This window comes from Falco punctatus (assembly GCF_963210335.1).
Source record: "Falco punctatus genome assembly, chromosome: Z".
Taxonomy (NCBI): domain Eukaryota; kingdom Metazoa; phylum Chordata; class Aves; order Falconiformes; family Falconidae; genus Falco; species Falco punctatus.
The window spans coordinates 44,130,456-44,145,164 of record NC_137586.1 but is presented as its reverse complement, the minus strand read 5'-3'; the positions used below and the strand labels follow the sequence as shown (position 1 = coordinate 44,145,164).

Here is a 14,709-nt window from a genome sequence, read left to right as displayed (position 1 = left end):
GAACATTGACATAAGATATATCTAACTTTATTGGAGAAGCCTGTTTAAAACTATATAGATTTTCCTAATGTCTGATGTCTTTGTTCCTTAAGTTTATTAAATGTAAGTCTACTTTAATAACACTAAAATAGTAAAATGTGTAGCATAAAGTGAGAAAATAGATATCTTTCTCTCATTATTCTTTTAAAAGCACTGTGAGAATCTGTGATGGAAAAACTAAATGTGTAAATTCCAACAACTTCTCTTTAAAATGAGGTATTCAGACTGAAATAAGTTTTTTGTTTGTACCTGACTCTCTGTATGTTCTGACCAGATCTTAAAAGTGATTCAATAATTATAATTGTCTATACAGAGATTTATTTCTTTGAATTCAGTGGAAATGTTTGGTATTTAAAAAGCGGGATTGGAATCAGACACTTAATGAGGAATATTTTTCAGAGAAAAGTGCAAACTGTACTGCTGTCTGTCACTACCGGAATATTGACCTAATATCTTTTTAGACACTGTCATCTTTTTCAAGTGTGAATTTTCTTAAACTTTATGTGTAATCACAGCAGCTTTATGTACAGCTGCCGATTTGTCTGTACCTGCTGATGCATTATCAAACAGATTTTTTTAAACAAAATTACCTAAGCAGTTATCTCTAATTAAAAACATTGAAAAATATTTAAGTACTTAATACTTAGCCTGGCAAAATGTTCCTCTAGTAAATCTAGATTTACTAGAATATAAGTATAATAAGTATATAATATAATAATATAAGTATAATAAGTATATATAAGAAATAATATAAGTAGATTTATATATTTAAAATGATACTTTAATGTTATTCTGAGACAGGAGTGACCCATCTCTGTGCATGACAATAGGAAATCGCTGGCCTGATAATTTTAATTTTTATTTTAAAAATCCTTTTAATTTTGGAAGTTGTGTTGTGTCCTATAGAAACTATATACCTACATTATTTTTGCATAAGCAAGAAGCTATGATTTTGTTCACAGTACTTCCACTATTACCAATAAAAGTGCCTTGTAATCATTTATGTTTGCACATTATCTTCTTTCATTCTTTGCTGAAGGGGTTAATACTGCCATAGGTGGAATTGACAGATGGTCCGACTTTATTTCCGGAGGCTCAGGAGCAGAGTTCTGCTGTATACCTTAGGCCATCAGACTTTTTTCCTCAATTACTTGGAGAAGTCTGTCTTAGAGCAGAGCAGTTTTATTCTGCTGCCCAACAAATATGCCCATATGACAATTAGGCCTGATATCCCTGGTATCCAAGTTTCCTGTCTTTGGTAGCACCCACCGCATGTCTCAGCAGAAAGTTGAAAACCTGTAATGTTTGTCAGTGATGGGGAAAGTCTCATGTTATTTAACTTAAGGGACTGGCTTGTATTCGGAACTGAAACACGTACTGTAGAAGAGGTTATAGTTAAACAGCAGCTCTTTTATGGGATAATGGAGATACCGTGTTCCTCTATTCTCTGTGTTACTTAAAATAAATCTTAACATAATAGTCCTTTTTAATTAATTCTATTGCAATCCGCTTTGTACTGTCTCAGGAAGTACTGGATGATAGTGTAGTAGATAGGTATTGATGAGAACTCTCCTCAACAAACAAAAAAAAACAAATGTAAAAAGATGAGGAATATTCAGATTTTAACAGCTGAAGAAAAGTATGGTTCAGCACGGATTTTCCCTTGGCCTTTCATAGTTTGGTTTTTTTTCTTGGGTGGGTTTGGGTTCTGCTTAAGCAGTATTTTTGTATGACCACTGAACGAGTTTTCAAGGTTATGCTCTATTTCTCTTGTACAGTGAAAAGAAGATGGACACTGCCTCAAGATGTTGCAGTTCTCTCATATTTCATAATCGTAATTTTTCTTGTCATCTTGGGGGTGTGAGAGGCACTCCAGAACATTTTGCTAGAAGGCTACAACTACCTTACATGGATATGATGAGTACCAGCTCCTAGTGATAACTCTAACAAGGCTGAGCAAAACTCTTGAGCTTTCCTGTTCCCACTTCCCAGTCCGATGATGATGAAATACAGAGATGCCCATGGCTGGTATTTCTAAGTACTCTTACAGCTGAACCAGGGCGGGGTGGGGCTCCCTATCTGTGTGAGACCTCACTGCTCTTTGGAGGAAAAGTTTGCTTGGTAGGGTTTTCTTACTTTGCACACCCCCACCCCCAAGGATTTGGCTTCTTTGTGCAGCAGAAACCCCTCTTTTTGTAATTAACAGGAAATAGATTTTAATTTAATTTTTTCTATTTCTTGGTGCTTTAAAAAACAGGTTTCTATTAACACCTCTTAAAACCTGTATGCCAAAACTGTGAAATATGTTGTCAATTTGTCCTTTGATTCAAGCCTTGTATCTAAAGTGCTGAAGTTTTAGTGTTTCTAGACAAGATATTAAAAATACCTATCAGCTGAGGTATCTATTTATCAGGTCTCTGTTCACTTGAGTGCTGGAAATGAAATGTACAAGGAGCCCTCTTGAGTAAAATGTATAAAGTTGATTGCTGTTCCCCTTCAGAGGCAGTCATGGTCAGAAGATAAGTCACACAATCCCTTGCTTTATATGCCCAGACTTCCATTCCTGTCATTTTTCATTTTCGTTTATGAAAATGACATCCGGAAAGAAAGTCTGGCTTGTACTTTCCTTGGCTTACATGATTCACTGCTCATTACTTACCATTAGAGATTAATTGCTTACCAATAGAGATAGAAGGTACCTACAGAAAACAAAGACTAAAAAAAATCATTAATAAAGTATAGATGAGAATAGTTTTTCACAGCTGTAATTCCCTCTAATGTTAGAATATATCAATGAATAAGATTGTAGTTACTTCCTTTATATTTTGTATGTTACTGGTACTACTTTCTACAAACCCACAATTTTAATGCTTTAGAGGATAACCAGGCAAGTTTAAACATTCAAGTCTAAGCACACAGAAACACTGCTTTTATTTTTTGCAAATGATTTTGAGGGTTTCTCAATTTCTTTTTTTTTTACTGGTTGTACTTAAAATGACCAAGCAAATGTTAATATTTTAAAATGTGCCTCCAGTATTTCATTACACACAGTCTCAGTTTCCATGAGTTCATTTTGAACCATGTCTGAAACATATTTAACTTAAGAAAAATAAAGCAATAAGTAAATTATTTCCCTCTGGCAGTGCACTTTAACATTGTAAGTGATGAATTAAACACTTTATTTTTTTTTAATTATTTTAAACCCATTTGCCAATGTTTCCCCCCCAGTTCCAAATGGAAAAGATTAGACCAAATGTAGTACTGATCCTGTAGTAAGAATTATAGTTGTTAAGCTGACAGGTTTGGTAGGTTCTGCATGCAATGAAACAAAAACACGACTGCAGTCGTAACTGTTAGGACTTAACTGGAATTACCCTTTGTGCAATATCTTGGCTACTTTTTGGAAATTCTAGTTGTTTCATTGATTGTTTTGAGGCTCATTGGTGTGTTCTAGAACATAGTGTATTTTTGTTAATTTGATTTAATTATAGCAGAGAAGCAGACTGAGCTTTGGGGACCCAGCATGTCTAGAAAATGGTAGGAAAAATAGACTGCCAAAAGGAGCTGTGGGAAAGAAAAAATGTGATGCAAAAACCATTTCCTGCACTTAGTCTTACACTTGAGAAAAGACATCAGACTGATGGGGCAAGGAGTGAGGGGTACATGCAGTGATAATATGTCCAAGAACTTCTTGCAAATGGTCTGTCTCCAAGATGCCAGAAGGAAACTGGATTTGTTCTACCGTATTTCCCACCCTCTTAATAACTCTTAAACTTTGCCCAGACACTTGCATACTTCTAGTGTTCTTTACCTGGAAGTGAAAGTTTTTCCTTCCTACTCTCCTGCAGTGTTTTAGCTTTTCTTAGCCTCTCTTCCAGTACCTTAGGTTTACAACTTAGTTAAAAAGAAGACGGCTTATGCTGCAACTTTTGTTCCATCTGTCCCTTTCAGAAGGCTGAAAGAAAAAGATGAGACCTAGAATTTCACTCGTGGGCCTAGTGGTGCCTTTGACCTAAGTGAAAGTGATTGCTTTTAATGCTGTGTAGGCTGTAGCACTGGAGTACGGTTTGGCTTCTCTAGGGCAAAATAAGGAAACTAGTAATCTAGAAAAAGAAAAAAAAACAAAAACAAAAAACAAACCAACCACAAATAGGAGGGGGGGGGGGGGGGGGGGAAGTGGTGAACAGCTTATATATTTGCCTGCTTTATACCGTTTTTCAAGCTTTTCCAAATACTAGTGTGGGCTACAATCAGTGATTTTTGAGAAAAACACACAGGTGAAAAGCTCCTGAAGGGGACAGCACATGTAGCTGCATGTGTGATGTTGCCTACTGTAGCAGCATTGCTGATCCCTAGAAGAGAATATTGACCCTGAAGGGAAATCAAAAGTAAATGTAAGGAGAAATGATTCCTTTGTGATACTTTCTGACTCTCTTTCTCCTCTAAAATTTTCCCTCCCCTAGCAATGCAGTTTTAAAAGGAATCATTAGTTCAGATGTCTTTTCTCCTTCCCTTCCGAGCTCCCCAAGTAGTTGCAGTTCTCCATAGTCTGGCAGGGAATATTTCTTAATTTTTTCTTCCAAAGTTTTAAAATGTATACAGTTCCCCTGTAGTCTTAGAAAACTGCTGATCTCCATGGGGTTGAAATTGGGTAATGGTTGTGTCGGGCTTGTGGATTAATTTCTCTGTAATTGAGTCATATGGATAATGAAAAATCCAAGTATATCTTTTGAGGGACTAATAAAACTTTTCAGTTTGAGAAAATGTACCATGTTAGTGAACAGGTTTATTTTTTAATATGTTTGGAGCATTAATGACAATAAGAAAAAACCTAGTAAACTATTGTCATTCAAAATCAATAATTAAAATATTTTCTAGAAAAAAATTGAATTAATTCCAAAATTCAGTGTGTTCAATGGTAAGTGATGTAGAAAATACTCTGTTTTTAAATGAAGGGGAGATTCTTAAAATTCTTCATAAGCATGAAGACCAAAGTATTATATCATGTAATTTAATCAGGTGTGTAGGAGTTAATTTTTTTTGCCCATAAAATGTTGTGTAAGTAAAATCTTCAACACTTCAGGTTTTCATATAGTATTCTCTTTTAACTGCCATGACTTCAAAGAAAATACACAGATTATGGTATCCCTTACATTACAGAACTGTAGTTTTGTGATGAACAGCCTCTGCTAACCTGAGTAAATTAATGGTTTCCTTTTGAAAAGTGGGAGGTGTAGGGGTAGAGGAAGAGGGATTATTGAGCAAGTTAATTAAAAACAGCCCAAGGGAAAAGTTAGGAAATTAAATCCCATAGAATCAGCATGATGGCAGCTAAAAATATGTTGTCACAAGATATGCTGTGGGTGGGGAGCAGCAGGGAGGCAAATAAAGAATTTGATTAAACAGCAAGAAGTTTATTCAGGTGTTTTGATTTCTGCATTTGTTGTGACCCAGCCTCAGTAAAACAGTGGAGTAATATTTACACTTTGTAGATTCATGCTAACCTTCAGAATAAGAATTGCTGGAAAGTTAAATATCCAAGATTAACATTTGCTACATCAGAAGAAAGCATGCCAAAGGAAAGCAAATTACATGAGTGGCTATGCGATGCAGGCTTTTCCTTTGAATGTAGAAAGTACTTAGATACCATATTGTGAGGAATGAAGACTCAAGAAAGGGAAAGTAAAAAATGATCCTAATAAATATAATTATTATATTTATTTTCAGTAATAAATAATTGCGGAGTTGTGGTGCATTGACCTGGATGGTAGTACAAAGCTACTCTTTTTATGAGTACTACTCTATTAATGAGGCAGATTTCAGAGCCAGCTTCTATGTTAAAGATTTATGTAGCTGTGAAAGTAACATCTGTTGATCTATTCTAGTGGTACTTTTCTTGATTCAGGAAAGTGATTTATAATATTGATTTTTTTTTATTAAATGGGAGATGTGAATGAAAAGCATCCATTTTGGATGAGAATTTTGAATGTACACATGCCAGAGCAAATACATAATATGTGTCACATTAGACACACTGACATAAAGACTCTGCACAGTGGCTGAATTTCTAGAAGTTAGGGACGTGCCTACATGTTTACACATACGTGAATCAGTAACAATTCATAAAAATGTAACAAAAATATATTTAGCAAATACCTCTGTGTTTTTCAAGACAATATAAGATACAACATATTATATGAACTAACAAGCCACTTTGAAGACTTCAGCTACGTGGTTTGCTTGTGTGTCCATTTCTGTGGTTTTTGTCCCTAAAATAGGGGTTTTTTAGTTCCTTTTTTTTTTTAACTAGATCAACTAGGTGAGTTTGATTTCCAAATAACAGCACCTATGAAAAAGTGGATAATTTTTTTTAAGAGCTTTACGATACTATATTGTACCTCACTAACGTTAATTTCTGTAAGTGCTACCGTAATGCATTAAGATCCTATTGTCAGTGGTTAATAAAATACTTGTCATTGACATAGCCCATTGTAGTTTTCTGTACAGGTATTCAGAATTACTAGTTAACGGTGGACTGACATTCAGATTTAATGGCTCCATTTCCAGTGGGTTGAATTACACAATCTACCCTGCAATTCCAGCATGCATTGCTTGCATATGAAAGCTAACAGATCAATATCGAGTTATGTGATTAGAAGCAGAAGTTGCATGAAAGCTGTGCACTTGTGGAATGCAGTACATTTGGTGAAGTTCCTTTCGTTTTGTTCTTTAAATAAAGGAAACATTTAAACTTTTTGTTCTTTAAAAGAAGTGTTGGTAGGTGGTGACTTCCTTCCGGTAGAAAGTGTCACAGGATAAAAGCACTGGAAAACTATATTCCCTTGCTGGTTCTACTGCAAGGTCTTCATGCAAAGCATGTATCCTTATGGCATGTTGGGTTCCCCACCTGAGAAATGAAAGAGGTGCCTTAGCAAAGATACCGGGTTATTTTCCTCGCTCTTTCTCTCCCCTAAATGGAAACAATGTTTGATGAACCAACATAGTGAGTTGTTGCCTTAGTTAAAGTTTAAATAATCTTTTAAAGTATTTAGTTTTATGGAGCATTCTGTTTTGCATGGTTAATAGGTATGCCCTTGTTCAGTGAGCCATGACATAGATTGTTTTAAATGTAAATCCAGAAACTGTGACTGAATGGAGGTTTTTATAATTTATTTTCTTAATAATTTAGTCTTCTGTACTTTTTTTTCCTCCTAAGCTAAGACTAACAATTCTTTTCATCTGTTCTTCTCCTAGTATTTGAATATTTGTCAACAGCACAAAACAGTACAGTGTAGCATGTCATTGAAGCTACAGGTAGAGGAAGAATACAGTGAATTTTATTTAAATTGAATAGAGACTGCATTGCAGATTTCAGCTGGTCCACTTAAGCTCATAAAACACTTTTAGAAAGAATCAGGCATTAATCTTTTTGATCATAAAGCCACAGCCAAGCTAGGCTGTTGTGTGCCTTCAGACAAAATTAATCAAAAGTGATATGCAAACATTTCTACAGGTACCTGTGATCTTTCTCAACAAGAACATTCTTACTGTTTTGTATGAGTGTATGGGTTTTCTGTATGCTTTGATTATTAGGTAAAATGCATTACAAAACCTTCTTAGGACTTTATCTGAATATAAAATTACTTATGAAATATTTAGGAATACTTAGTGCTTTTAAGCAGATTGCTTTTTTTATGTCCCATGGGAGGTTAGTAAAACTGGGTCTGGAAAACACTTCCCCCCGGCCCCGTTCTAAGGAGGTGAGAGGATCAGAAAATTGTGTTTTAATCTTTATCCAGTTAACACTAAAGGTGTTAGTCCTCTTTATTCTTGGAGGCCATTAGTTAAGGGCATAGACCATTCCATGGACAGTGGCTCAGTTCCTTAAATCTGCTGCCTCTGAGTTACAAGGCTTAACATATAAATTTTAACTGTGTGCAAGTGTGTGAGGACGTGGTGTGAGTCAAGCGATTCATATGGGAACTTAATCTTAGTTGTAGGCGTAAACGTGACTGGTTATTTTGTCATCTCTGATACATACAGTGTAATTGCTCACAGTGCTTTTCAGTATAATGTGTGTTTTAATAAAATACAGAAGTTTCCCAATTGAATTTTTAGACTCTTCTGTTTTTCAGTTTGTTTATACCTCATAGCAACTGTTGTTTCTTTATGTAGTCACATTCTTCTGCAAAGTTTTCTGATACTGCTATAATTGTATGATTTTTTTACAGGCCATTAGTGTAGGTCTATAACATGTAGCTAATTTGTCATGGCACATTTGGATAACGTGTTGTGTATGACTGACTAATTAGCTCAGTGTCTTACAGAAGTGTTTCTGGCTCCCAGTTGGTTTATGTGCAATTAAAAAATCAATACTATTTCAGGTAAACTGCCCCTTTCCTGAAGTAATTTTTGGATTATTTTATGTCAGGGTAGGGACACGGCATGGTCTGAATGGATTATTCCAAGTAAAACTTTTAAGATGATTCATGCAACTTCTTGTTCATTATAGCCCCACTACATATGTTTTGGATGAAGATGAGCCTCGCTTCCTTGAAGAAGTTGATTACAGCGCAGAGAGTAATGATGATCAAGACATTGAATTAGCTGATAGTGCGGGTGATTATGAGGCAACTAATCAAGAAGATGGACTTTCAGACTCAGATTCAACAAGGATACTCCTTCCCTGAACCAGCTTTGCAGCCAGTAACAGGAAATTAAGTATCCTGAATTTTCATATTCAAATACTTCCTCACTATTGTCTACTAAGGGGATATGCTTAGGAAACGCAAGTAACTGCAGCCTGCCTAGCTCAAGGACAATAAATATTTCTGATTCCTGATAAATCTGTATTTGTTTTATTTAAGGAGTTTTGTGTTTCCTTTTAGCACTAAATAGATAAATTTATTTACCCGTTCATTTTCTATTTAAACAGCACCGCATGGCATTTTGTGTCCTTAAACCCTGTCTTCAGAAAAATGCATTATAATTTGTGGTGTGTCAGAGTACAGCAACTAATTCTTTGTGGTTCAGTTCTTTGGGTTGTTTCCTGAAAAATACACATGTACAGATTTTCTAAATTAATTTGTGTATGTGTGTGTCTATGCGCGTGTGTATACTGAGGTGAAGAGGTTATTTTTCAAGATTATTTCAAAGATACTTGATTGTGTTTGAAGTAATGTAGTGCCTGCTCTGGAAATACTCAATAATTACTGCATTAAAAATGAAAAAGTGATGTATGAGTTGTTGTACTTGTTTCTTGCTTCTGAGGATTGTATGGTTTTGCCACAGTACTAGGTGAAAATATGTGTCTGTTCACAATTCAGAAATTTGCACACTGACCAACGCAGCCTGTGCTTACAAGAACTATATGCTTGTATAAAACTCTTTCACATATATTGGTATGTGAGGTTGGGGTGTTTTACGCGTACATGACTGCAAGAAGTGGTTAGATATGTACACTACACAAATGTTCAGTTACTCAGTTGCTCAGGTTTTTTTGTTCAGTTCTCATGTAGTTAAAAAGTCGTCGCTTTACTGGGGGCACATTGACTCAGTTCAAATGCTTGAAGAGGGAAGATGCATTTTGGTTTAAACATCTTTTGCCTGGTCTCAAACCAGTGTCAACCCTGCTCTGAGGAGACTGGACTGTAACTTGCTGAGGTCTCTTCCAGCCTGAATAATTATGCTGTGATTCTGTATTCAGTTTATGGAGTCAAGCTGTCAGGCATGGAATTTACATTTCATCTTCCTCTGTCATCTACTAATTCTTATTGCCTGTTGCCTCTACTTAGAATAAGATCTTTCAGACAAATGAAGTCTTACCCCATTGTTTACAGAACTGACATGTTTTGCAATAAAAGATATTTTTCCAAAATTATTTTCACTTGATGTCATCCAATTGTGGCATTCATTTTCTGCCGCATGTGCGAGGGCTTTAAGAGCATGAAGAATAACACTTCTAAGTTACAGCAGGATTTTAACTGATGAGAACTTTGTGTATGTTTAAATTATATTTTGGAGGGGAAGGGTGCCTTTGGTAGAAGGATGAAAAATTAAGAAAAAAAAATTAAAATTAATAGAATTAGCTGTGTCAATGATTCTGTGTCAGGAGATGGATTTTCACCAGGATCTGCTGTTTCAAATGTAGCATTGTTTGGTGATGCTTGTCTGTACCATCCCGATTCTGAAACTGGGGAAAGGTTTTTGATCCCTTGTTATATGCTGCTGTATTTTTGTTTAAAGGCTTAATTTTATGTTAATAATCGCACAGTTTTGAGATGTAAGGGTATAATGGAAATGTATACATTCTTGTCCCTTTATAAGTTTCTCTCTCTAGCAAAAATGATCATTCCTTGTGTTCTGTGAACTTCATACTGTAAATAAGAATGTTTATGTAATACCCCGTTGAAGAGAGGAGCCCTCTGCATTGAAACAATAGAGGAATTTGGCCATCTGCCAAACAGAAGGATTAATCTTGCCACAGAGAATGAACTCTCTTTAAGTCTGCCCAGTTAGAGCAGTGCAGAATGCTCCTGTTGCTGTGTGAGTCTTATACTAGTTATCTACATAAGTAGATTTTCATCCTTGAGGACTTATACTTCAGTACCTAACATAAATAATTTTTACTTAAATTTCAGGGGATGCAGGATGCCACATATTAGTTAACTCCATTGTGCATTTCTCCTTATTTTTCATGTGAATCTTTATTAATTCTGGAACACTTATTTTCGTACTACAGGCAGGACTAGAAATGATTAGAAACAAAATTTAGAAGGAATTGTGGCTTAGTAGTACAAAATCATAGTTTCATCCTTAGTAAATATGCATATATTTTCATGTCATGTCTTACACAGCTTTTAGTCTGTGCAAAGGAGGAGTTATGAGTGATTTATAATGGCTCAGGGTAAAAGGCATTTTTCTAAAACAACGATGTTGCGTTTATACATTAGATTCTAATGCACTTATACATTAGATGAGATACATGTGTTTGATTAGATGAGATACCAGTCTGGCAATTGTGGGTCTAAACTTCTACCAGCGCAGCTGTGATGCAAGAGTGAAACTCTGTCCTTATCTTACACATTGTTGAAAATGCAAAGGCCATTACCTCTCACACTTCTTAATGTGCCTTCTGAAAGGCTCAGTCTCCGTTTGTGCTCACAGGAAGGCGAGTTCATGGGAAGAACTGTCACAGTGGTAGCTGCTTCACACCATTTATCCCTTGTCTACTACATGTTGCCATTGTTGCAGTGGTGGTGGCAGACATACGCTGGTATCCTTTTTTGTCTGTTTTGGTGGGGAGCTTGGTGTTTAGCTGAAAATGGAATAGATGAGGCTTGAGCACACGCTCCATTCTGTTACTATGGCATTCACCAGAATGGATAGCAAAGAGTGGCAGCTTCTTGAACTGTCACAGATCAGTCACCTAGCATGGCCTTTATTTTATTCATTGGCATTCCAATGTGTTTCTGGTTTTAGATGATGCTCTTTACTATAAGCATGACTTGATTATGTATAGGAAGATATTCTTATATCTTTTTCTAGTAATAACAACAAATAAGGTTATAAACAATAATAACATCTGCATTATTTACTGTCTTGCATCTAAATAATTGCTGGATGATGAATTACTTGATTCCCTTTTCAGGTGTAATTCAAGTTGCAGCACAAATTTTGGTATTGTGTCTTCACTGGTGACATCCCCTGCTGGAATGTAACTTACAGCTAAGACTGCAGTTTGTGCCAAAATCTTGCCTGGTCATTTTTGGAGGTGATTTTATCAGGGAGAATGGGTTTAAATCTCAAATAAGACCGCAGTAGCAGTAAACACTTCACAAAATGCAAAAATTCAAGGTTTCAGATAGTTTCTATTGTAATGCTGTGATAGATATAAATGTTGCAGTGTTATTATGCATGGCCCAAATAACAATACTTATTAATAAAAGTATGCAATAAAGAATTAATGACAGTAACTTTGCTTCCCTATTATTGGCTAGTAATGTTTAAAGGATTTCTCATCATAACATTTGCAGCAATGTACCTACCTGTAAGAACGAAGGTGTGCTTAGCCTTTCAAAAAGGAGGGTGTTTTTGTTCTTTGTCAAACTGGTGTGCTTCAGGCTTGGAGTACCATTTGCATATTAATGAATTGAATTAAAGCTCTTTTAAAAACCTTGTTATTCATCAGTGTATGTAAAACTTACAAAAAACTTTGGATGAACCACAATGAAGTCCATTGCAGAGCACAGAGAAGAGGAGAGTCTTTTGGTGAGTCTTTCCCTCCTACACAGCTAACAGACTTTTCATTTGATCTAGGAAAGGCACAAGTTTATTCCTCAGTAAGTCACTCCTTTACAATTCAACTTTGACTGCAGTTGAGGACTAAGATATTTTTACTGTTTATATTTTTGCAGTAGCAATTTAAGATTTGAGACAGTTTTTTGAGGGAAGGCTTAAGGTAAAAGCACATCTTGTAGTTGTGTTGAGCTGTCTAAAAAGAGCAAGTGGTTACTAGAAATCATAAATGTCACTTTTGCAAATACACATGCAGTTTACTTAACTGTGTCTGTCATGTTAAGTTTAACACCTTCCTTCACAAGCTCTGTAGTCCAAACTGTGGTGGAGTGGAGAAGAGTCACAGTGACTCTTAAACTAGTCTAAGGACACCTTTCTTTGATCTTAACTGTTTCTAAAGCCATCAGAATGTAAAGCATTGAGATGTGACCTTGCATCTTGTTTGCTTAAATAAACTAACTGTAGATTGCTTTGAAAAAAGGGCTTCAAAATATGAAATGCTAAACAGCTTTGGCACCTAGCGAAGAATACGTTATCTTGAATTATGGATGGCTTGGCTATTTTTAATAGTATCGTATGAAGAATTTGTTTAGTCCCTGTAAAATGCTTCCAAACTATGAAACACACCTCATTATTTTTTCTGTTATTAGAAAAAGTTAGGTACAGTTATATTTTCCTTTTTTTTATATATATATGTAAAAAAGTATAATATAGTTGGTGCAGCTTTTGAAGCAGTTCAGAAAGAATCATTGCTGAAAATTATGGGTTTAGTAACAAAGGAAACAGCACACCGTAGTATTTGTTGATCCAAATTATGTGGTTAGCAAATGCCAACCAGCTGCAGCTGCTGCTTTTTGCTGCCTATGCAGCATTCTTGTCACAAGATGTTTGTGCTTAATATGTGCCTTTCTTTCTTGGAATGGCGTTACTTAGCATGCATCACTTTTAATGGTAGATTGGGAGAATACATACTTGAATTAGCAGCACCACATAGAACTACTGTAAATTTTCACTGGGCTGAATGCTAAATAATAAAAGAACCTGACTAACCACATTCCACAATACTACTTCCATACATGAAATTGCTGTTAATACGGAGTGGGGAGATTGCATTATAACGACCTGAAAGGGAACTCCTCCCTCCACTGTCCCTCTAGATTTACAAAGGCAAGATAATAAATGTACAAAAGGATGTCCACAATTTACTACAGACCAAGAACTTTTTTCCAGACTCCTTGCCTATCTTTTGTCTTACCCACTTCAAAAGAAAAAGGTCTGGATTTGTTTGTCATGTATTTGGAGAATAGCTCACTCTATTACTCAGTTATTTTTGGGGTTTTGCCCTGAAAACAGCAACTGGAGTCTGAAAGTGATGTAATACTATTGTGGAAGTCTTCATACAGCTTAATCTGCATAAGGTGCCTCAATTTAAGGTCATTGCTAACCTTATTAGAAAAGCTGCCAAGGTCATAATAAGGATTGCCCCAGAACATGTAGGTCCATGGCCCAGGAACGGCTGAGACAGGGGGTTAACTTTTACAGGACGATGGTCTTGCTTCCTCTCAAACTTGAAAATGAAACAAAGGTTATTTGCCTTGCAGTCAACTGGGAAATATGATGCAGGCTGAAGAAAAAATGCAGGTCACTCAGCCCATTTTATTTATAGCTTGCAATCTTACATTTACCTTAGCACCTGAAAGAGCTCTGGGAGGCTGCTGGCTTTTGGACTTGAATTTCTTTGCACTGGGGTGGTCTTTCATCACTTGATTGGTTGCAGACTGGCTCTCCTTAACAAGCCTCACTTTGCCTTTCAGGGTTAAATCAGAGCTGTTGTCCTCTCTGGCTAACTATTAAGGCAACACAAACCACTCTTAGATGGCAGTTTTGCATTGATGCTCACTTTGTTCCCAAAAGAAAATTAACATGAAAATATTTCAGCATAAATGAGACATGCAGCACAGAGTAAGGAAGACAGATTATCTTTAGTATTTTGTATGATATTTGCTTAATTGTACCATATTTACATAAATCTTATTAATGATACAAGAAGTCCAGCTGCCCCCACAGATTAAAATGGCTCAGTTGTACATGTTGTGAAGACAAACTGGAATGAGGTGCCTTGCACAAACCCTCAGCCAACAGTCTGCCTCAATGCTTGGCTTTGATCCAGCATCCCACTTAGTTTAGTTTAGTACAATACACTGCCAAATGAAAAGTCCTAAACTGGTCAGACAGTGTTTCAAAATAATGTATGCCTGTTTTGTTTTGTTTTTTTCCTGTGGAGACTGTTGCAAAATTTGCAGATTCTCTGTAACAGTCTTTGTACTGTTACAGCTCATGTATAATCACAAAAGGGACAAGTTCAATTTACAC

The 14,709-nt window shown here is 35.9% G+C and overlaps 1 protein-coding gene across 12 annotated transcripts in view; it reads left to right on the top strand.

Moving 5' to 3' along the window:
• Nucleotides 1–9,278, top strand: part of AGTPBP1 (ATP/GTP binding carboxypeptidase 1) — a 64,082-nt gene extending 54,804 nt beyond the window's left edge. For all 12 annotated transcript variants that reach the window (XM_080371096.1, XM_080371098.1, XM_080371094.1 and 9 more), the window contains one exon: nucleotides 8,552–9,278. In XM_080371096.1, coding sequence (XP_080227222.1) covers nucleotides 8,552–8,729 — 178 coding nt within the window. In that variant the 3' untranslated portion in view covers nucleotides 8,730–9,278. The remainder of the gene's footprint in view (nucleotides 1–8,551) is intronic.
• Nucleotides 9,279–14,709: the final 5,431 nt, after the last annotated feature.